Source organism: Genypterus blacodes, unplaced genomic scaffold (assembly GCF_046128005.1).
Source record: "Genypterus blacodes isolate CSIRO-AG114 ecotype Tasmania unplaced genomic scaffold, CSIRO-AGI_Gbla_v1 ptg000129l_1, whole genome shotgun sequence".
Taxonomy (NCBI): domain Eukaryota; kingdom Metazoa; phylum Chordata; class Actinopteri; order Ophidiiformes; family Ophidiidae; genus Genypterus; species Genypterus blacodes.
Genome location: NW_027466931.1, coordinates 377950 through 401557, shown reverse-complemented (window position 1 = coordinate 401557; position 23608 = coordinate 377950). Strand labels below are relative to the sequence as shown.

General features: G+C 40.7%; 4 protein-coding genes and 1 pseudogene across 7 annotated transcripts; 4 read left to right on the top strand and 1 right to left on the bottom strand.

Annotated features, from left to right (window-relative positions):
• Positions 1 to 265: 265 nt before the first annotated feature.
• LOC143010553 (low affinity immunoglobulin gamma Fc region receptor III-like) lies at positions 266 to 5035 on the top strand. The gene is made up of 10 exons (XM_076162926.1): positions 266 to 348; positions 831 to 875; positions 1146 to 1388; positions 1462 to 1704; positions 1795 to 1965; positions 2188 to 2256; positions 3240 to 3296; positions 4063 to 4104; positions 4384 to 4428; positions 4721 to 5035. Exons 1-10 carry the CDS (start codon positions 318 to 320, stop codon positions 4849 to 4851), a joined length of 1077 nt encoding a protein of 358 aa, XP_076019041.1. The 5' UTR covers positions 266 to 317; the 3' UTR covers positions 4852 to 5035.
• Positions 5036 to 5929: 894 nt separating this feature from the next.
• On the top strand, positions 5930 to 9073 carry LOC143010567 (butyrophilin subfamily 1 member A1-like). Its single transcript, XM_076162943.1, has 5 exons — positions 5930 to 5962; positions 6425 to 6531; positions 6601 to 6942; positions 7478 to 7758; positions 7852 to 9073. The coding sequence occupies exons 2-5, from the start codon at positions 6432 to 6434 to the stop codon at positions 7921 to 7923; spliced, it is 795 nt and encodes a 264-aa protein (XP_076019058.1). The 5' UTR covers positions 5930 to 5962; positions 6425 to 6431; the 3' UTR covers positions 7924 to 9073.
• On the top strand, positions 8144 to 11811 carry LOC143010595 (RING finger protein 175-like; annotated as a pseudogene).
• A 1521-nt stretch (positions 11812 to 13332) lies between these two features.
• On the bottom strand, positions 13333 to 17649 carry LOC143010541 (L-amino-acid oxidase-like). 4 transcript variants are annotated; one of them, XM_076162904.1, is made up of 8 exons: positions 17350 to 17645; positions 17144 to 17174; positions 16338 to 16555; positions 16111 to 16223; positions 15139 to 15361; positions 14977 to 15045; positions 14605 to 14741; positions 13333 to 14298 (listed from the first exon to the last, which is right to left on the bottom strand). In XM_076162904.1, the coding sequence occupies exons 2-8, from the start codon at positions 17172 to 17174 to the stop codon at positions 13491 to 13493; spliced, it is 1599 nt and encodes a 532-aa protein (XP_076019019.1). In that variant the 5' UTR covers positions 17350 to 17645; the 3' UTR covers positions 13333 to 13490. The 4 variants fall into 4 exon arrangements, with proteins under 4 accessions (XP_076019019.1, XP_076019020.1, XP_076019017.1 ...); XM_076162905.1 differs by having other exon boundaries at positions 15160 to 15361; positions 17350 to 17429; XM_076162902.1 differs by lacking the exon at positions 17144 to 17174 and having other exon boundaries at positions 17350 to 17649.
• A 564-nt stretch (positions 17650 to 18213) lies between these two features.
• Positions 18214 to 22002, top strand: LOC143010594 (low affinity immunoglobulin gamma Fc region receptor III-A-like). Its single transcript, XM_076162968.1, has 7 exons — positions 18214 to 18298; positions 18395 to 18442; positions 18701 to 18943; positions 19108 to 19350; positions 19443 to 19613; positions 19821 to 19889; positions 21883 to 22002. The coding sequence occupies exons 1-7, from the start codon at positions 18214 to 18216 to the stop codon at positions 21975 to 21977; spliced, it is 954 nt and encodes a 317-aa protein (XP_076019083.1). The 3' UTR covers positions 21978 to 22002.
• The last annotated feature ends 1606 nt before the right edge of the window (positions 22003 to 23608 follow it).

Below are 23608 nucleotides of genomic sequence, written 5' to 3'. Positions count from 1 at the left end.
AATTTGCTGTGTGCTGATCAAAACCACTGTGCAATGTATGAATTAGGGGTGTTCATGACTGATCAATAGTAGATTTGTCACTGATATGAATTTAATTGATTAAGAAAATATTGGTGGATAAAAGTAGGATTTGATCATATATAATTTAAAACAGCCAGGCCTTAGCCCCGCCCTCTGAGGTTTACTTCAACCAATCAGATCATCCCTGCTGCTGTGTTGAAGCAAGGTCAAACCAGCCCCTGCATCAGACCCAGAAATAAGGAAGACGAAGCTCGCTCAACATCTGTCAGTCTGATGTTCATTCAGCAGGAAACAGCATGATGGTCACAGCACTCTGCTTCACACTGAGTGAGTATGGGGCTTCCAAAACTGATAAAGAATTTGTGTGAACTTAGCACAGCTCATTAATGGACTAACTTACTGAGGCTGATTAGGGAAGATGAAGCACATGATCGCTTCTCAGCAAGTCTGTTTTCATTGACCTCTCTCTCTCATTTGCATACTTCTGTCTGTACTGTTATATTTATATGTCTGTTTTATTCATTTTACTCCAATCATGCTGAAGTGAACTGTATTGAAGTTTGGGGGATGACACAGGGACAGACCTGTTACACTTTAGAGCTCATCTGTATCCACTGGCAGCTTCAAAGCCTTTCTTTAAAATTGGTAGTTGGGGTCAGTTTTCCATAGATTTGGTCATTTCCCCTGAAGTAAAAACTGAATCTGGCAATAATTCATTCCTTTTGTAGTTGACAGCAGGAAAATGAACAAGCTAAGCACAAATTCAAAGTGTTTATGTCTGACACGATGCTTTCTTTGTCTTTCCACAGCACTGAATGTTTGGTTGCTGTCGGCTTCTAAAGCTCAGGATGGCGGTAACTAACACACACACAAATACCTTTACAGTTTGTGTAAACTAGTTTTCGCATTCATCTATAAAACATACAGCTCATTTTATTTCTTGTCATTTCGAAGTTTCGAAAGTTGCACGATTACTAACATAATCCATTCCAGTCAGGCCAAGATGGGTTCAGGTTAACGTATCCATCCTGTCAAAGACCTTTATCAGGCTAAGCTTAGTCTCTTTGCAAGTACCAAGTACTCTTTGCACTGAAGCTTGCTTTGGAATCTTGTCTCCGATGTAGCTTTGGGTCTCATCGTTCCATCCAGACTGCAGGTCTTCGAGTTTGAGTCGGTCTTTCTAGACTGTGAGAGCTTGGATGGATGGGCTGGGTGGAGAGTGTGCTGGAGGACCAGGGAGGGAATCAACACCTGCAGCCACAACTCTGGGAGACACAACATTAGGATTGGCTTCACCTTTGACAGCGGGGAGTACTGGTGTGAGGGAGGAGGGAGAAGGAGCAACACGGTCAACATCACCGTCACAGGTGCAGTTCAGATATGGAACTTATAGATTATAGTAGTTTGTAGTAATTATTCATATACAAACACTTTTTTCAGATGGTTCTGTGATCCTGGAGAGCCCTGTCCGTCCTTTGATGGAGGGAGAGGCCGTGACTCTGCGCTGTAGGAACTCTGCTTCCTCCCATCTGCCGGCTGATTTCTATAAAGATGGCCGTCTCTTACAGCAAAGTTCTACAGCACAGATCACCATCTCTGCTGTTTCCAAGTCTGATGAAGGACTCTACAGGTGCAACATATCTGGATCTGGACAATCAGCAGAGAGCCTGATGATGGTCACGGGTAAGACCTCAGACATTATTATTAGACATCATCAATAATTTGAATGGCATGGCCTCTGTCTGAAGTTTTATGTATCTTGTCATTTTACAGAACGCTCTTTCCGTTATCCAGAATGTCACAAAGAGACTCATCCCTCCTCCCATAATGCACCATGGATAGCTGTCACGTCTCTGTTGGTGGCTCTGCTGTTGGCAGTGGGACTGTTTTACATTTACAAAAACTTCTCACCAGCGTCTCTGCTGCAAAGTGCTCGAGGCCTAGGTGACTTCAATTTCTGCCTTGGATTGTTTCTTTCCGGGGTGGTGGGAACACTGGTCTGTCGTTACTTGAGAAGATGTTGTAGTCCTTGAGGTTGAGAAACTTCTTGGAGGTTCTTAGGGTCTTGTGTCTTCTAGTTGTGGATGTTTTTTTATTCGATGTATTGTTTTGGAGCAATCTTCTTTAAACAATTTGATGCTATTAATTGTCCCTTCTGCACTTTAGCAGCACTCTGCTTTTCCTATATGGGACCAACATCAACGTCTTCAGATCAACCACGTGAGCATCAGCCAGGTGAGGATTTATCTACATCAGAATCAGAATCAGAAAAGCTTTATTGCCAAGTAGGTTTTCACTTACAATGAATTTGTTTTGGTACTTGGTGCAATCAACATATTAAGAGCAAAAAGGAATAAATCGAAAACTACAACATACAACGTTATTGACAGAAAGTATAAATACAATTAACAATTGTACAGATGAATGGGTCTATGGAGAGTTTATGGGGATTGGAGTATGGAGTATGTACACTATAGCTTTGGGTGTATATAAATGGAGTGTGTATCAAAATGTGCAAGATATAAAGTGTAATCTGTGCAAGTTACAAGTACAGATGTGCAAGATCAATTTTGATCTGATTGATCAGTCAGTGGGTGACCAGGGACTTGTTGATGAGGCCCACTGCAGAGGGGAAGAAGCTGTTTTGGTGGGGTGAGGTTTTTGTCCTGATGGACCTCAATATCAGCAATCAATCAAAGGAAAGTTGATTTTCAGGCAACTGGACTTGGTAGTAAAAACTTGATGTTCAGCCTCTCATCCAAGGGGCTCCTTCAGTTCTGAATAACTTACTAGCAACTAAGTCCAGTTGCCTGAGAATCAACTTCAATCAACTACCATGACCTGGATGACTAAGACTCTTGACAAATGACCAATAATATGCCACAAAGGTTGACTGGTAAGTTCTGAGCCTGAAACAGCTGTAATGTCATAGCGGCAGATGAACATGACGGACTATGAACTTGCTCCACTTGATTTGACTTTCACCTCTTGTCACACTTGAAAAAGGCTTTAGCTGAAAACTGTTTGGCCTCGGGTGATGGCTTCATATCAGCTGTGGAGGGGAATTCAGATAGCAACAGTGCATAGCTTGCTGGAAGTCAGGGGTGTTTCAGTTCATTTTGTCCCAGTTTTGTAACATATGCTGTATATTCTGTAAACCTACTTGTTTGTCAACATACATTATTTCTGTATTTTCTATAATGTTTGAGTGCCTGTAGGGGCCTGCTTCGCTGAGCTGACGTACGCCACTGTCAACAAACAAAGGAAGACAAAAGGTATTTTAACCTCCATGGGGTAAAACACTTGTGTGTGCAATATATTTACTTAACCACGTAGCTATTAAAAATAAATGTCTCCGCCTCAAAGGGCATCGCTTTGCGGATTTATTCTTGAAACCGGCAGTGAAGACGTTTCTTAAACGTCATGTGCAAAACCATGACTACTAGTCGTGTCTGTATCAGTATCTGTCACAGTATCTGTGATATGTATTTAGACTATGACGATCATGCAGCTCCTCTTCGATCTTCTCAAACCACACCAGCAAACCACGTACAGAAAAAGAAAGAGTGTTTTTTCCGTTTGTCAGTGTAGAAGCTATAAATGATACAAAGAGAATTCAGGTGAAATAATAAATTAAGAAGTAGGTATGAAAGAACAAAATGATTACAAAATACAATGGCTGCATTCCATACTGGGGAGTGATAACAAACCATTCACTATGACAGGATTGAGACTTTGGAGATGAGAGGAAGAAGCCACAAACACATACATACAGTATACTGCAGGAGAGGCACATTTCTCCTCCTTTCTGGGGTTGTTTGAGCTGAAGAAGAAGGCCAAAGCTAACAAAATATCCCTGCATTATTATCAAGCCGAAATACAAATGTTGGTATCAAATCATGATTGAAAACCTAAACAAATTGTAGATGAGCTTGATTCAAGCCACCGAATGGCTACAATGATCTCGTCCTTCATGATCGATGTTAACATCATGATTACCAATGTCACACATTAATTTGAGTTTATGTCTTCCACTCTCAGAGGACGATGAAACGACACAGGTTTACTACACCCTGAGCCCAGGTGAGACTCTAGTTGGAATTGGCTGCCAAAGTTCAGTGGGCGTGGCTCATTCTTCAAAAAGTGCCATATGTCATGAATGAATTTGTTGATTGTCACCAAATTTTGGGTATGATTGCACTCACTTCTTCTGCTAAAATGAGACAAAGGTCGACTTGATAGTTGTGCTGTAACAACAACAACAATAGCAAAATACGACAATAAACTCTCCAAACTTGTCACGTGGTTGTGGTGCCACCCTGGATGCTTTGGTAGTTGAATGTGTTTGCTTTGCTTTTTCAGTAGCAGGAGTTTCCATCTGCTCAGGGAGAGCAGTGGCCACTTCAGGTACTGCACCACAACTGACAGATGATGAGGTTTTGTATTCTGCAATCCGGTGAAGGTAAGACTGAGATCATACATATTCGTTTACTGTATGAAATACAAAGAAGCAAGAAAATCTGGAAAACAAGAACCTGTAAATTTGAGCCCAGTAATCTGTTTTATTTTTCTTTTATTCTGGAAATGACTGCATTGTACCTGAACCACTGATCTACTAAAACACTTCTTATAACAGTAAGAATTCATATGTGTAATTTTGTATTATTATATTGTGTTTTCTTCTTATATCTTCTTACAGGTCACTCGGTTACAGACAGACGACTTCAGGAAAGACGAACAACTCTGCTTGATAAACTTTTTTTTCATCATTGGTTGTGTTTCAGCACGTATGTCGGTTATTTTGGAACAGGTGAAGCACATTGTGGTTAATGTGTTAGAACATATTCTCACCGAGCTCACAGAGACAAATTCACGGCGCTAAGGTCAACATAAGGTCTCCCCATTAATGCTGTAAATCACCCAGAAAATATTATTATGCAGTTGGGAATGTTTGTGTCAACAAGCTCATAAAGTGTTTTGTAAAAATAAAGACGTTTTAAACGTTTCAGTTGTATTTGGTTGCCTTAAGTTACTAGGGTGCTTTTACATTTGTGAACAAAATTAGGCATCAGGTTCAAAGATAATATGATCACATAAAGATAATCAAAGATAATGTAAACATAGAAAACTGCAGATGCTAAAATGCAAAGTCATCTCATGTGATTCATATTCACCACCAGGAGGCTTACATTCAAAACTCATTCTAGTAATTCCTGAGATTGTTATGAGATATTTATCAAGTGTCTAAAATGGGTTAAAACCTGTAAAAAGGTGTTTTTCATTGTTTGATTTTTTTTTAAATTTAAAAATACATAGAATACCAGTAATCCTGGCTCTGCTCATCTGAGATCGATTGCTGCCGTCAGACTCATCACACCTGTAGGAAATTTGAGTTATTTTCTCATTCTGGATTAAGATCGCGATGAGGAAATGCACGCATGGATTAGTTATTATAGATCATTGTCATGGGGAACTACGTAAAGTCCCAGTGAAGGTGCAGTTATCCAGATCCCACAGTAAATTTATTGTGCAGCAACAAGTTGAGCGCAAGCACATGTACAGCATGTAACATATAGAATGCTCTAGTTTTACTGGGAGTTTTTACATGTGTATTTGCAGTGTTGTTGAACATTTTATAGTATGAACCTATACTCAATATGCAGGATACATTTATTTGTATTACAGAAAATGTACGTTTGAACTAAATTTTTATGTGTGGGAATGTTTAATGAAGTGGAGGAAAACAGTATATACAGTATATTATTGTTGAATTGTTCAATAGTAAACTCAGGGGTTGAACTCGAGCTGCACTCGTCATTTTATCATTTTATATTTTGTTGTTAGGGTTGAACTTGTATGGTTACTCATTAACAGGCTATGTACAGAATGAGTGTGTGTGTGTGTGTGTGTGTGTGAGAGAGAGCAGGAATGTGCAAAAAAGGTCAGTATGAACTCTTTTCTACTACTATTGCTACTTGAATACTTCACACACTACGCATTTAATATGACAGTAGTCAGTACTTACTGTGTACAGTATATTTAAAATTGTGACTATAATGTTGTTACGTATACATGTTTACGTATACATTTGTTTGCATTATTAAAAAATGGGCGGCAACATTGTATCTTTCAAACATTTCTGAATCAAGTATTGAAGAAGGTAACCAGCGGCTAAAACATTTGTGCATAAATGTCCTTGATTCTTTAACAAACGCAAGTGAAAGTACAAGCAACTGATAAGAATGAGCTGCACACGTCATCACATGTCTGCAATATGCAGTCACATTAATGTTGCTTAGTAATGCAAGGATCCTTTTTTAAGTCTTCTCTTATTGGGTTATTATGATTCAACAAACAAGTCCAACATGATATTGCTATTGATATTATTTCACTTCTTTTGCAGGTCCAGGATGTCTCAGGTGAAGGACAAACTCTCCTTTAAATCAGAGCTCTGCGTCTTCGTGTCTCTGGTTTTTGCTGCCATTCATCTGATCCAATGTGGTTGTGAAGGTAACACATCATTGACACACACACAGCGGGAAAAGAGCCTACAATGATGATAATGATTCTTCCTCGCAGCTCAGCCTCAGGCGATTGGTCCGTCTCAGCCAGTGGTGGCAACGCTTGGGGACGCCACTGTCCTGCCATGTCACTTGGATCCCTCCAGCAATGCCGCCCCTGAGACTGTTGAGTGGCTGCGACCTGACCTCAACACCAGATTTGTGTTTGTGTTTCGCAACGGCACAGAGCTGAAGAGTGAAAAGCATCCGTCGTACAGGGGACGAACATCGCTGAACGTTGATGGACTGAAGCTCGGAGACATTTCGCTGAGACTTAGTGGAGTCCAGCTGTCTGATGAGGGGACGTACAGATGCTTCATTCCTACCTTGGGGATAGAAGCAAACATGGATCTTGTTGTTAGTAAGTAAAGTTGATCTGTTGAGAAAACATGACAGAAAAGCCTCTGTATGTTAGATCAATTAAGGATTGGGAAGCTGAATGCTGTAATGTTTATTTATCTTTGGATTCCTTGACATTCATCCATATATCTGTAGGCCTTGCCCATTTGTGCCAAATGAGATGTTCCACCTTTTTGAATTTTTGTTAACTGTATTATAATTGCTGGCAGTTCAGTGGGTTTGGTTCATTCTTTTAAAAGTGCTGTATCAGATGAATGGATCAGTCTGCCATACCCAAAATTGGTGGCCGTGTGACCCCACTACTTAAGCACAAAAGGCAACATCAATCGACCTGATGGTGCTGCTGTCAGTCAAATCAGTTAGATTTTTTTCATTAACTTGGAAAACATCAGTGAGGGTCTGGAGGTCCAGAACTGAGTAAGAGCTGCATGTTAACATATTATGGAGCATTATCAAACACTATTGACTTGAATTGATGATTGTGTGATGTGAGATCTTTATTCTTAAACCAGACACGTCTCCCCTCTCATCATCAGGTTCAGTCCCCTCTCCTCTCACAGTGGGCATCAACAGAGTCGGCGGTGAAGTGATGTTAGAGTGTGAGTGTGCAGGCTGGTATCCAGAGCCTGAGGTGCTTTGGCGGAACGCTGAGGGAAACATCGTCTCTGCTGGACCTACAGAGACGCTCAGAGGTCCTGATGGTCTCTATACTGTCAGCAGCTCAGTGACTGTGGCAACAAACACGCCAACACATTCACCTGTAAACTACAAGACAACAAAACCAACCAGACCAGAGAGACGCGGATACACATTCCAGGTACTCTAATGTATTTATGATCTGCTGGTTGATTATTTTCCATCAGCTGAGGTTTGATTTTCTATAAATGTTGCCGTGTTCTTTGTTTTATAGTTTCAGATGAGTTTGTCATGGCTTCATCTTGCTCTAGTGTTCCTGTCATCATTGGTGTGGCTGTTTGCCTGATTTCCATTGTTGCAGTTGCCTTCCTTGTTTTTGTGTGGAAACGGAGACAAACTAAACTCAGTGAGTAGACTGTTGAGTTATGAACTAAGTCAGTTTACTGCAAAAGATGAGTAAAAGTGTTTCATGTTTCTTTATTCACACAGAATGCAAAGTTCAAGGGGGCGATGCTGAACACCAAGAGTTGGTTAAAGAAGACAGAGTCAAAGCTCTCCTTAGTGACATGGTGAAAAACGCGGCAAAGGAAATAAAATACCTTCACAGAGAGTTAAAGCAGCAAGAGGGAGAAGAGGCGAAGGTGCTACAGTGGGTCAATGATTTGAGTGTTGAAAAGCAATATCTGACCGACCAGATAGAGCCATTCAAAGCACTGATTCAGCAGGATGAAGAACAATTAGGTAAGATAAAGAAGAATCACATAGTCGAAAAGAAGCTAGAGTTGAGATATGAAAAACATAAGCTTTTGCTCAAGAATACAGAAACAGTCCTGCGGTCAACAGAAAATATGCTGACAAGTCTGACAGAAAGGAAAGAAGAGGTGGAAAACCAAATGAAGCAATTAAACCAGGACCTGCAGGAGGCAGAAAGACAGAGAGAGGAGATTCAGAAGGAGCTTCAGTCAGCAAGACAAACTCATCAAAACTAAGACGGCAGTAAGACGGCTAAATAACGGCTGATGCTTACATACTTTTTTATCAGCACTGAAACTTTTGCCTTTACCTTACTTAGATTCAGCTCGGTTTACTTTACTTAACTTGGTTGTTTCTGTAAGTGTTTCTTAAAATCTTGCTTTACTTGACTTAATTTTTGTATTCTTGTTGTTGATGCTTAGCAGAGAATCAGAAGGTTTTGAGATTCCCTGTCATCTGGAACATTACAGCTGACTTTTCAATCAACCAGCATGAATACAATGAATCAATAGTGTATATTGTATTTAAACTAACAATCGCATCAGAACCTGCCTTTACTTCTTTTATGGTATACAAATCTAATGAAATGTATCAGCAAACACCCCAAAAACACAGATATGTATGTACAACTACAAGTCTTAATGACTAAAAAACACAAATTGTAATTTATCACAAGTGAAGGTATTCATTTTCTTGAATTGTGTTTTTAATGAGACATACCCACTAAACCGGCAGCCAATTATAGCAAATCAATAAAGAAAAAAACAAGGATAAAACTTTGGTCCGGATTTTTGTGAGTCTTTTTGTCATCCAAATTCTGCTTCTTGAGACATTCAGTCTTACCTAACTGATGGTATAATAGACGGCGGCATTGTCGTCTGTTAAACGCACACACACGTCTGTACACACACGCACGCACACACACACACACACACACACACACACACACACACACACACACACACACACACACACACACACACACACACACACACACACACACACTTGCATACACACAGTTCTGTGTAGTCATGTTTAGTTGAATGTTCATGTTGAATGTGAATAAATTCATCTACTTTGCAAGTAATTCTGGGACTCTGATTGTCTTTCATATCCTTGGTACTTTTTTGGCCAGTGTGGATGTGAAATTGATCTTGAATTGCTTCCATAAAGGTCTTAAAAAAGTCTTAAAGTCCTATACTTGTTGAAACCTGCAGAGACCCTGTCTATAATGTATCATGGTATGTAAATGTTTTGTACATACAACCTCATATTGCAGTAGGTTATCATTTCTGTAGTCATTTTAGAAACAATCAATAGACCAAATATTGAAATTTGCACATCTGTTTTTGGCTAACCCTGTGAAATATGAAGCAACTAATGTACAAAATGCATCGGTGCAGTGGAAAGGGAATATTGGTAATGCTTTTGAATTTCAGTCTTATCAATCAATCTCCCAAAAAATAAAATGTGAACTTTGCTATGTTTAACCTGTCAATGTCTTAAATGGTGTATGTAGTGAATGGTGGTCGGATGTATTTTGTGTGTCGTTCATCATATGTGAATGAATAGTACAGCCGTGTGTGTGTGTGTGTGTGTGTGTGTGTGTGTGTGTGTGTGTGTGTGTGTGTGTGCGCGCTCAGCTGGTCACTCTGGTCCAGATGTGGGTCGTCCCACTGTACTTCACCATCAAACTATACTGGTGGAGGTTTTTGTCATGTGGGGCATGTTCTCCGTCATCACCAGCTACATCATCTTCAGAGCCACTCGCAAGCCGCTGTCCTGCGCCACGCCCAGGCAAGGGGGAAGAGTTGAGGCACGCAGCAGGCAAAAAGGAGCAACTTTATTTTTGTCTCTCAATTCCATTTTGAAAATCGCACATTCAGTAAACAAGTGGCAAATCACTTGACAGCTGCACCGTCTCATACTAACCACTAGATGTCCACATTTACTGTAAACTACAATACAAACAAGAACCGAAAACCTTTTCACCTTTTACATAAAATAAGATTAATTAAAATGAGGTGGAAAAGACTAAAAACATTTTTGTCAGGATGGTGTACAAGTGGTTCTTGCTGATCTATAAGCTGAGTTATGCAGTGGGAGTCTTGGGCTACATGGCCATGAGGTTCACCATGTTTGGCTTCAACGTTTTCTTCAGGTGAGTCATGTGCTGTGTTGGCTTTTGTTTTCCTATGTTTGTCATGAAGTTTCAAACTTGATCGCTTGAGGCGTGTCGGTTTTATTGAATTTTTGTGCGTTTCTGTTTATCGCGACATGAGACGCCAAGCAAGCGACATGAGACAATGAATCCACTTCTATGTTTAATGGCACTTCTTTACAAGAGTAAGCAGTGTGGAAACAGCAGGTGAGACTGAATAATATAACGTTTAATATAATGGAAACACTAACAGTTCGCATTTGACTTTTGTAGACTTTAAAATAATTTGCATAGGGTATTGCACAAAACCACCAAGGGAAACCCGGCAAGTGAGACAGACTGGAGATGCAGAGGGTCTTTCCTTGTTCTCTTTTACTCTCAATCCTTTCTTTCCATCATTCTTTAGAGTCAAAGCGGAAGACTCCATGGCCATCAGGGTCATCATACTGTTTTATGGGCTGTATTATGGGCAGAGACTTTGCAGAGATCTGCTCTGACTACATGGCCTCCACCATCGGGGTAAAAGAGAAATAGTACTCCGTCTCTCCAGCCAAAGCTGTTCTACAAACCCAACAACTTACCAAGACACTGAATGTTGTTTTGTTATCCAGTTGTAATATATAACGCATAATACATTATACATGTAATATTATACATTGTTGTTTGTTTGTGTTCAGTACTACAGCAAAGGTGGCATGCCCAGCAGGAGTCTGACTGACGACATCTGTGCAGTGTGCGGTCAGAGAATCCTGGTAGATGTAGAAGACGAAGGCTTCATAGAAGACACCTACCAGCTCTCCTGTGGACACATGTATCCTTGTGGTCCCACGTAGGACAGCAGAGTGCTGATCCATGTCCATTGTCAACTCAGCCATGCTGCTTTTTGTTCCCTCCTTCATTGCCCCCTCTTCTTGTGCTCACTTTTCCTTCTTAAGACCCTATTGCGAAAGAAAACTAGACCAATGGCCATTATTGTGCCTTAACTTCCTCCTCCCCTAAGATTCCACGAGTTCTGCATCCGCGGTTGGTGCATTGTGGGTAAGAAGCAAACCTGTCCATACTGCAATGAGAAGGTCGACTTAAAGAGGATGATGAACAACCCGTATCCTTTTACACAGAGACAATCCTGATGAAGATGTATTACTGTTTCAAAGTGTCTCCTGTCATCAGTCCTCTAACTGAGCATGCTCCTTAATTCCTTCCTGTCTGGCCAGTTGGGAGAAGACGCATGTTTTGTATGGACAACTGCTTGATTGGCTCACATACCTCGTTGCTTGGCAACCTATCATCATTGGATTGTTCATGGGATTAATTTTTTAATGGGCCTTGAATAGTGCCATGAGGAACACTGCTAAAGTGCAGGAGTACAGCTTCAAGCCAAGTAACGTGCAAGAAATGACATTCTGTGCGCAAAATGTGCGTAGCGTGTGAGTATGAGGAATTGATTTGGGCTGCTCTTAATTCTTTTGCTTGTTACATTTACATATCTAGCATCCGCTTCAGAACAGTCTGAGGTGCTGAGGACTCTGATGTTGATCTGTTGCCATCTTGTATAGAGTAGTTTATTAGTAACGTAAAATACAACATTTGACACATGAGTGAATATCATACGTTCTATTTATTATTTTTTAAATACTTCTGATAAAGAAATGCTGACTTTTATAGTCACACAAAACTTGCTTTCATTTGTACACTCCATGCATCACTCTGTGTGGAAAACCACTGTACTTAGGAAATAATAAGAATTATAATTAGAAACAACAAACACATAAATAATCTACATATTTGATGTCTTGGTTTTACAAACTGACAGTACTTGAGGATTAGCGTTTATGATTCTATTCATCTGACAGGAGATCTTATACAAACATTTTGTATGTGTCCCTAAATGACTCCTAAAAATAGATAATTAGCATTTTTGTGTTACGTTTATTTCAGTTTGAAATTACAAAGTTGTTGTGTTTACCAGTGCCAAAACGAGATTTTTTCATCGTACAAGTTAACTCTTAAGTGCCATAGCACCACCTGCTCCTCTATATATCATACTTTAGTTTTTAGAAGTACATTTGAATTTCAATCGTCTGTACATGAATTATAATTTAAATGAGCAGTTGATTGAAATGCGGTTACAGACGTGATTTCTTATGAGAAAAAGAACACAATTAAGTGGTTATTACATACAGTACACTGTATGTAAGTAATGTTACTATTGATATGTTTCTTTGCTTTGTGGTTGAGTTGTGTCACAACTAGAAGGTACTGAGTTCTGGTCCTCTGCGTGTGAAAAATAATTTCAAACAGAAGTGATTAGGGAATATTTTATTAGAACAAGAAACATCAGGAATCATGTTGCTGCAGATAGAGTCAATGGGACTACAAACCCAGAAAGTCAACACCAAACATCTCCAGAATACTCAAACTTATATAAACCTAGTTTGGATTTGATTTTCCAGAAAATTGTAACAATTTGTAAAATTGGAATAGTGCTTTAATCTGCAAAAAATGCTTGCGTGAAAACATAAAAATGAAGCATCGCATCTGTGAATACAATACAGAATACATTTGGAAAGCTGTTTTGTACATGTTTACAGTTTGTGTTTAATTTTGTAAAGAAGTGCAGGTCTCGGCATCGGAACCAAATCTCTCCCCAGGCTCACAGTGCTCAACTCAAATTACTGCACATCTCAATTTTGTATTTAATAAATGTGTCTAAAACCAAATCATGTTGTGGAAGAATGGATTGTAGTATTTGATTGGCAGCCTGATTGCAGCTGCCAGCACTAAGGAATGGAAAGAGAAACTGTGCTACCAGTGTGGCATACAAATTTGTGACATGAAGTATCAATGATCTAGTAATGAAGGACAACATTCAACAAGAGAAATCCCAGCAGGCTACAAGAGAACAAAGGGTGCCAGGTGGAACTGAAGCAAAACCAGAAACATAAAAAGTTATTCCTGTGACCTTAAACTTAAAGAATTCTGCCTGTAAGCAAACAACCTTATAACTCATCTCTTACATGAGCCTCAGTGGACTCGTGGTTCAGGTTTGCCTCTCTGTTGATGTTGGTTGCAGCTCTGATGGCAGATTTCATGGCTGTTTCGATCCACGCGTGAGAAAATGCGGTGTGTTCTCCCGCAAAGTGCACCCTCTTCTCACCTCTGAACAGCTCCTTAGCATATTCTAAGTGCTGGTAAGGTGTGAAGAGGGCGAAGGCGCCCAGGCTGTAAGGATCCAGGCTCCACTTCTTCACCACCACTCCTGTGCACAGATCCCTAACGTACTCACCATGGATCTGCACCAAATCTTTCAGAACTAGCTCTTTCAGATCTTCATCACTCGCACCTTGGAAGAGGCGGGAGTCATCAGACCAAGTGTACGAGGCGAGCAGGACGCCGATGTTTTTGTTATCTGGGAAACTGTGGCTGGGGTAGTAGATGTAACGAGATGGTCTGTCAGTGATGCTCTTCCCTCCTGTGATGCCGTCCTTCTCCCAGAACTTCTCGCTGAAGGTCAGGATGACTTTAGTGGAGCTGTCGTAGTGCACCGCTCTCAGGGCCTTCATCTTCTCTTGTGAAAGAGGTGGCTGGAAGTCCATGAAGAGGGCTGCTTTGGCTGTGGTTGTGACCAGGACGTGGTCTGCAGATAGATCAGTCAAAGAGGAATGACCGTCTGTCTGATAAGATACGATCACTCCCTTATCTGATTGACTGATGCTTTTGACCTTGGAGTTGAGGAGGATGGGGACATGGAGCACATCAGAGAAAGCTTTGGCTAGAAGGTCTGACCCACCAGTCACTTCATAGTACCTTTAAAGGGATAAGACATTAATTAATATTTTAATATAGAAATTGTGGTGTCCACTGGTTAGTGTGAATCCCATGATATCCGACACAAAAATGGAAAGCAACCAAGTACATTTAAATTTAAATCCAATATCCAACTCGAACAACATTCAAATATTTCCATAGAATGTTGTATTTTTACTTTTTTGTTTTTGCATTGCTCTCGTCGGGTCTAACTGTTAATGCAAAAAAATATATCAAATCAAGTCTTCTTCTTCCATGTAGCATTAACAATTGTCGGTTTATGGATCTACAGTTGAGTTTTCTTACTTGGTATGGTCGTTGATGTCACTTTGGTGATAGATAATCTCGGTCAGCGCTGTGTACATCATGCTCTGTTCATTCAGCAGCTCTCCGATCATCGTCACTGCTTCTTCACTAAGACCACCTTCCCTCAATAGATATTCCTATTGAAACAGTTGGCCAGATGGTTCATACAGTGGAGGCTTCCACTGGAGGCCTTATACAAGTGGAGGCCTTCTATTTTCTGCTCACCATAGCTGTCCCTAATCACTGGTTGCAATGATTTCCTCAGGGCCTCGTCCTTGGTCCTTTACAATTCCCTTCACTTATGTCCCTGTGCTAAGGACTTAATTCTATCCACTGCTTGTTTATGACATGAGAAAATCGGTCATACTTTACCTTTAGTGAATAGTGGTCGAACTGTCTCAATGCAGCGCTGCAGCCATGCTCCACCACGAAATCTTGCACCTACAGCATAAAATATTTTTTTTTATGTTGCAGCGTGTCCAGTCTCCTATACATTAAGTTGACTGAGACTTGGATTATGAACAAGCTGCATACCTGCCCTCCCTCTTTTCCTACCTTCTGCAGAGCATGCTTCAGCAGCTGGTCCGCAGACTTGCCTCTTTCTCCTTTTGGTAGCTTGTATTGCAGTATGTCAGGGTTCGCTTGTACCTCGCGTGTTCTCTTACGCAGCCCGTGTATGAGGTAGAAAGTGTTGCCGTCATACATCTTGAACTCGTTCAGTTTGACATTAAGAGATTTAGTGAACGACAACACAATTCTGTAGAGAGAGCAGATGATGGCATTCATGATGTGTTACTGTTGTGTTTATTATCACTGTGTTTTTCTGCAATGGTCATTAAAAGCAGGTGGCAAAAGTGGAAAGTATCTCATTTCATTAACGGAGCTACGGTTTTAAGGTACTGTTACATTTGGACTTGAGTATTCTTTTTGTGCTTTTAACTACTTGAGTTTTTCCATATTTCTTCATTGGGCTGTAGAATTTCTCAAGGCTTTATTCATTTTGTTAGCTTGATTTTAGACTTTAGAGTAACCCTTGTGCAAACCTCAGTAACTTCAGTACATTAAACCAAGCTATTAACACTAAAATTGTGTTTAATATCAAACTGGGCCCAGTGCCTTATATAAACATAGATTTCCTCATCAATGTGTATTGACCTTTGAGGGATTTGAGACTAGTTTGGAAGTAGTAATAGTAATAGATAAAAGATAACATCTTCTGCCTCCATTCATCCGTTCACTACAATATGTTGGATTCATGTTATTGTGTATTTAAAGCAGTGGTCTCCTACCTTTTTGCCTCAAAATAAAAGTGTCAGAGATCATATCAATCTCAAAGAAAACAAAACAAAGTTTGAACACCCCCCTGCAGTACCTCTGCGGACCCCCTGGGGGTCGCGAAGCCCCTGTTGAAGACCCCTGCTCTAAGTTAATGCATTTCTAGTTATAAATGTTAATGTACCTCCTTAGAAATGTTTGACACATGAATTAGCAACAATTTTTACTTACTCATGAAAACTTGGGATCCTCATGGCTCCCATTTCAGCGTACCAGCCCTCTTTTTCATTCCTGTACGTCTCTACTCGTCCTCCCACTCGACCGCTGGCCTCTAACAAAGTCACCTGTTCAAGCACAACAAAACAACATGGCACTCATGCTCCTAAAGAATCTTAATAGAAGAAAGAATTCATAGTAATCATTAACTCTTTTGTGATGTGAGTTAGTCTTTGTTGTACCCTGTGTCCTGCGTCGTGCAGTAATTTGGCTGCTGTCAGTCCGGCCATCCCCGCCCCGACGATAGCGACATGATGCGACGCGTTGATGTGAGGAAGGCCGTTCTTCACAGTGTGCAGCAGCTCATTGTAGTCTTTGTCCTCCAGACATCCAGCCAGATGTTCCTTCAGAGCAGAAGCAGGATGGTGCTGGATCACCTCAAGCAGCAGAATAGTGACGCCTAGTGGAGGAAACACACACACACAAGGATGATCCTTGGTGGTTTGTTTTTCATTCTCTAATTCAGTTCTTTTGTGAAGCTGTCACATGTCCTCCTGGAAAGTCTGGAAAACCTGACCCCTTTATTTCATCATATAGTGATGAAACCAAAAGCAGAACTATGTAGAGTGTATGCTCATAATGTGAGTCATGACCGCAGACGGGGAAACGATAGATGAGGGGACAGCGGAGAGACCGACTACAGCAATGTAGAGTCTGTGATCCGAGTTTAAAAAAGGCAAATCAGCAAAAACTGAAGCATTTAAAACAATTTAGATGATCAGATCATTATCATAAAACCCAGAAACAAACTTCTCTAATCCACCGATGTGTTTCTGCAGCTTCTGTATGTTTAAATTGGTTTGAATCTTGAAATTGACTTCCAGTTAAATGAACTTCATGTTTTCACTCAAATGATTGTATGGACGCTGTAAATTGATGCAAGAACTGATTAATGGACAAAAAGGCGACTTTAATTCAGTTGAACAGAATCTGATATTCCAATGACTTAATGGAGCTTATAACAACAATATCAAGGCAAAACACTCACCGAATATCCATTTCAGCACATGTGGATCCATCTCAGGAAAAAAGAGCAGATATATAATATTCAAGCATTTTCTTACTTAGTGTTTTCAAGTATTTGCTGCCACATTTATCTATTGAAATAACCTGAGTTGAAGTTGAATCAGTGTTTTTGAAATGTGAACAAATATTTCTTAAATTGCATCAGATAGTAAATGTTTGCATTCTTACCTTGTGTGGAGCCTCTGGGGCAGATTGTGCTGCTGAGATTTCCCTTGACGTTCACTCCTCCAAGCAGAGAAGCTGAGGAGGTCCAGTGATTATAAACTGTATTTTGATTGCGCAACATCAACTGGCAATGATAAGAACAGGATTCTTTCATTCAAGTCATGACGTGTCTGTCAGTGACCGATAATGTGGTTTCAATGTCGCAATCTTCTCACGCAATCAAAAACACACTTGCTGGTTGATTACTTGCTGGTTGCTGAAAAAAGTTAAGATATCAAAAAGCTCCCCGTCGTGAATTGTTTGTGAACTTCCCTCTTACATTCTGTCCACCTCTATGACATCACAAGTTTCAAGCTGCCCTGCTATCATGTGACTAAAAGAATGAAGCAAAAACAATGAATTTGTGAAGAAAGAATGGTGTGCGTGTTCGTGAGTGCCTGTTTTCATGTGTTGCACTAATTGTGAAAGATGTGACAAGATAACACATGCATCCTCTCTAGACACATTTTATCATCTTCACCATCTTCAGCAATCTGAGCAAACCAGTCCTGCCAACAACAAAGGCTCCATGGGCATGTCGCCTCCTGGTAGTTTCCTGGTTTTAATTAAACAGTTTGCCACCTTCTCTGCGACATACAGTACATTCCTACACAAATTCGTTTCACACTGCAGTAGCCTGACCAGTGCTTCCCATTCCCCGAGATGTCATCGGCAAAGATGAATCCACAGTCATCGTGACATTTACGTACGCCAGACTGTGTCTATACAAGATACATTATATATCTCATAGAGCTACGAGCTCTACAGCTCTAAATCTAGTCTCTCTTTGGCGAGTGTCCATTTCTTTGTCCAAACATGCCTGTAAACATGCATGACCTCGTCACCATGATCACTGTGATTGGCTGCGGCCTGATAGCAGGAATGAGTTTGCTGTGTGCTGATCAAAACCACTGTGCAATGTATGAATTAGGAGTGTTCATGACTGATCAATAGTAGATTTGTCACTGATATGAATTTAATCGATTAAGAAAATATTGGTGGATAAAAGTAGCGCTGAATGTTTTGTTGCCGTCGGCTTCTAAAGCTCAGGATGGCGGTAACTAACACACACACAAATACCTTTACAGTTTGTGTAAACTAGTTTTCGCATTCATCTATAAAACATACAGCTCATTTTATTTCTTGTCATTTCGAAGTTTGGAAAGTTGCACGATAACTAACATAATCCATTCCAGTCAGGCCAAGATGGGTTCAGGTTAACGTATCCATCCTGTCAAAGACCTTAAACAGTCTCTTGCAAGTACCAAGTACTCTTTGCACTGAAGCTTGCTTTGGAATCTTGTCTCCGATGTAGCTTTGGGTCTCATCGTTCCATCCAGACTGCAGGTCTTCGAGTTTGAGTCGGTCTTTCTAGACTGTGAGAGCTTGGATGGATGGGCTGGGTGGAGAGTGTGCTGGAGGACCAGGGAGGGAATCAACACCTGCAGCCACAACTCTGGGAGACACAACATTAGTACTGGCTTCACCTTTGACAGCGGGGAGTACTGGTGTGAGGGAGGAGGGAGTAGGAGCAACACGGTCAACATCACCGTCACAGGTGGGTTAACAATCAATAGAATGGTTCATATCAAGTGCTAGCTGTGCGTTCATTGCGAGTTTCACAGCAAGCAAATGCGACTCAAAATTCAACCAAGTTCACCTATGGAACTTATAGATTATAGTAGTTTGTAGTAATAATTCATATACAAACACTTTTTTCAGATGGTTCTGTGATCCTGGAGAGTCCTGTCCGTCCTTTGATGGAGGGAGATGCCGTGACTCTGCGCTGTAGGAACTCTGCTTCCTCCCATCTGCCGGCTGATTTCTATAAAGATGGCCGTCTCTTACAGCACAGTTCCACAGCACAGATCACCATCTCTGCTGTTTGTAAGTCTGATGAAGGACTCTACAGGTGCAACATGTCTGCATCTCGACAATCAGCAGAGAGCCTGATGATGGTCACAGGTGAGACCTCAGACATTATTATTGGACATCATCAATAATTTGAATTTGGCATGGCCTCTGTCTGAAGTTGTATGCATCTTGTCATTTTACAGAACGCTCTTTCCGTTATCCAGAATGTCACAAAGAGACTCCTCCCTCCTCCCATTATGCACCATGGATAGCTGTCACGTCTCTGTTGGTGGCTCTGCTGTTGGCAGTGGGACTGTTTTACATTTACAAAAACTTCTCACCAGCGTCTCTGCTGCAAAGTGCTCGAGGCCTAGGTGACTTCAATTTCTGCCTTGGATTGTTTCTTTCCGGGGTGGTGGGAACACTGGTCTGTCGTCACTTGAGAAGATGTAGTAGTCCTTGAGGTTGAGGAACTTCTTGGAGGTTCTTAGGGTCTTGGATGTTGTTTTATTCGAGGTATTGTTTTGGAACAATCTTCTTTAAACATTTTGATGCTATTATTTGTCCCTTCTGCACTTTAGCAGGACTCTGCTTTTCCTATATGGGACCAACATCAACGTCTTCAGATCAACCACGTGAGCATCAGCCAGGTGAGGACTATCTACATCAGAATCAGAATCAGAAAAGCTTTATTGCCAAGTAGGTTTTTACTTACAATGAATTTTTACTTACATGTTTTGGTAGTTGGTGCAATCAACATATTAAGAGCAAAAAGGAATAAATCGAAAACTGCAACATACAACGTTATTGACAGAAAGTATAAATTCAATTAACAATTGTACAGATGAATGGCTCTGTCGCGGGGTTCTACCTCTAACCTCCACAAAACACCAGGCGTAGTCGGAAGATAGCGTTGTGGTTCTTTTATTTCCGGCCTCCAAGGTGCAAAAGATACAAAAGAAAAATGCACAGGACTGCCAAACAAAAATTACCTTACAAAACAGGTTTCACACTCTAAGGAAAAGAAAAAAGGAGTTTCTCAATAACTCTAACAGGTTTCCACTGTTTTCCAACTAAACATGACTCATTATAAAGCACGTCACTGTTACCTTCGGTGTAACCCAACCACGACTACCCGCTCCCAGGCTGAGGCAGTCTCCTTTTATTTCCATAGCCCCTCCCACTAGGCTTTAAACAATTTCTTAAATCAATAAACCAATTTCTACTCACAAAAACAGCAGTCACAGTTACCTTAACCTCAAATATAAATTACACAAATTATCCCTACTATATCTCATCCTACAGAAATGAAAAGCGGGTCATTTGTAACTCAAAGAATGGATTCTGCAAACAAAACAAATACTTCCCTTTCACGTCACCGTGCAAGGGCGTGAAACCATTCCATTTACATTACATTACATTACGGTCATTTAGCAGACGCTTTTATCCAAAGCGACTTACAATAAGTGTGTTCAACAAAGGTAGATAAAAGAACTTCAGGTCACAAGAAATCGTAAGCGCATTTCCTTCCTAAACCAACAGCTAAGAGCATAACTAGAGCTAGAGTAGAAGTGCAATAAGTTAGGTACTATGATAAATGAGAAAAAAAAAGGACAGATTAGAAATGAAAGATTAGAAAACAAGAGTATCAGAAGAGCTAGGACAGAGTAGGTGATGTCCTAAGAGGGAGGATCCGGGTAGTGTTTCTTGAAGAGATGGGTCTTCAGCCTGCGGCGAAAGATGGGCAGCGACTCCGCTGTCCTGACATCAGTCGGGAGATCATTCCACCACTGGGGTGCCAGAACAGAGAAAAGCCGTGACCGCATCGATCGCAAGCAGGGGCCGCTGAGCGCCGGGGCAGCCAGTCGCCTGGAGGCAGCAGAGCAAAGTGGTCGGCCGGGGGTGTAGGGCTTGACCATAGCATGGAGGTATGAAGGAGCTGTTCCTTTCACTGCCCTGTAGGCTAGCACCAGAGTTTTAAACTCTGGTGCAGATCTGGTGATCTGATTGATCAGTCAGTGGGTGACCAGGGACTTGTTGATGAGGCCCACTGCAGAGGGGAAGAAGCTGTTTTGGTGGGGTGAGGTTTTTGTCCTGATGGACCTCAATATCAGCAATCAAAGGAAAGTTGATTTTCAGGCAACTGGACTTGGTAGTAAAAACTTGATGTTCAGCCTCTCATCCAAGGGGCTCCTTCAGTTCTGAATAACTTACTAGCAACTAAGTCCAGTTGCCTGAGAATCAACTTCAATCAACTACCATGACCTGGATGACTAAGACTCTTGACAAATCACCAATAATATGCCACAAAGGTTGACTGGTAAGTTCTGAGCCTGAAACAGCTGTAATGTCATAGCGGCAGATGAACATGACGGACTTTGAACTTGCTCCACTTGATTTGAATTTCACCTCTTGTCACACTTGAAAAAAGGCTTAAGCTGAAAACTGTTTGGCCTTGGGTGATGGCTTCACATCAGCTGTGGAGGAAAATTCAGCTAGCAACAATGCATAGCTTGCTGGAAGTCAGGGGTGTTTCAGTTCATTTTGTCCCAGTTTTGTAACATATGCTGTATATTCTGTAAACCTACTTGTTTGTCAACATACATTATTTCTGTATTTTCTATAATGTTTGAGTGCCTGTAGAGGCCTGCTTCGCTGAGCTGACGTACGCCACTGTCAACAAACAAAGGAAGACAAAAGGTACGTTATTGTTTAACACTGATATTTACTTTATTTAACCTCCATGGGGTAAAACACACGTGTGTGCAATATATTTACTTAACCACGTAGCTATTAAAAATAAATGTCTCCGCCTCAAAGGGCACTGCTTTGCGGATTTATTCTTGAAACCGGCAGTGAAGACATTTCTTAAACGTCATGTGTAGAAAAAGAAATGAAGTGAAAACCACGACTGCTCGTCGTGTCTGTATCAGTATCTGTCACAGTATCTGTGATATGTATTTAGACTATGACTCTCATTCAGCTCCTCTTCGAGCTTCTCAAACCACACCTGCAAACCACGTACAGAAAAAGAAAGAATGTTTTTTCCGTTTGTCAGTGTAGAAGCTACAAATGATACAAAGAGAATTCAGGTGAAATAATAAATTAAGAAGTAGGTATGAAAGAACAAAATGATTACAAAATACAATGGCTGCATTCCATACTGGGGAGTGATAACAAACCATTCACTATGACAGGATTGAGATTTTGGAGATGAGAGGAAGAAGCCACAAACACATACATACAGTATACTGCAGGAGAGGCACATTTCTCCTCCTTTCTGGGTTTGTTTGAGCTGAAGAAGCAGGCCAAAGCTAACAAAATATCCCTGCATTATTATCAAGCCGAAATACAAATGTTGGTATCAAATCATGATTGAAAACCTAAACAAATTGTAGATGAGCTTGATTCAAGCAACCGAATGGCTACAATGATCTCGTCCTTCATGATTGATGTTAACATCATGATTACCAATGTCACACATTAATTTGAGTTTATGTCTTCCACTCTCAGAGGACGATGGAACGACACAGGTTCACTACAACCTGAGCCCAGGTGAGACTCGAGTTGGAGTTGGCTGCCAAAGTTGAGTGGGCGTGGCTCATTCTTCAAAAAGTTCTGTATGTCATGAATGAATTTGTTGATTGTCACCAAATTTTGGGTATGATTGCACTCACTTCTTCTGCTAAAATGAGACACAGGTCGACTTGATAGTTGTGCTGTAACAACAACAACAATAGCAAAATCTCTAAACTTGTCACGTGGTTGTGGTGCCACCCTGGGTGCTTTGCCAGTTGCAGGAGTTTCCATCTGCTCAGGGAGAGCAGTGGCCACTTCAGGTACTGCACCACGATTGACAGTTGATGAGGCTTTGTATTCTGCAATCCGGTGAAGGTAAGACTGAGGTCATACATATTCGTTTATTACAACTCTATTGGGCTTCTGTAATGCCAAACTGAATGAAATACAAAGAAGCAAGAAAATCTGGAAAACAAGAACCTCTAAATTTAAGCCCAGTAATCTGTTTTATTTTTATTTTATTCTGGAAATGACTGCATTGTACCTGAACCACTGATCTACTAAAACACTTCTTATAACAGTATGTCATTCATATGTGTAATTTTGTATTATTATATTGTATTTTCTTCTTATATCTTCTTACAGGTCACTCGGTTACAGACAGACGACTTCAGGAAAGACGAACAACTCTGCTTAATAAACTTTTTTTTCATCATTGGTTGTGTTTCAGCACGTATGTCGGTTATTTTGGAACAGGTGAAGCACATTGTGGTTAATGTGTTAGAACATATTCTCATATTCGCTAAGGTCAACATAAGGTCTCCCCATTAATGCTGTAAATCACCTAGAA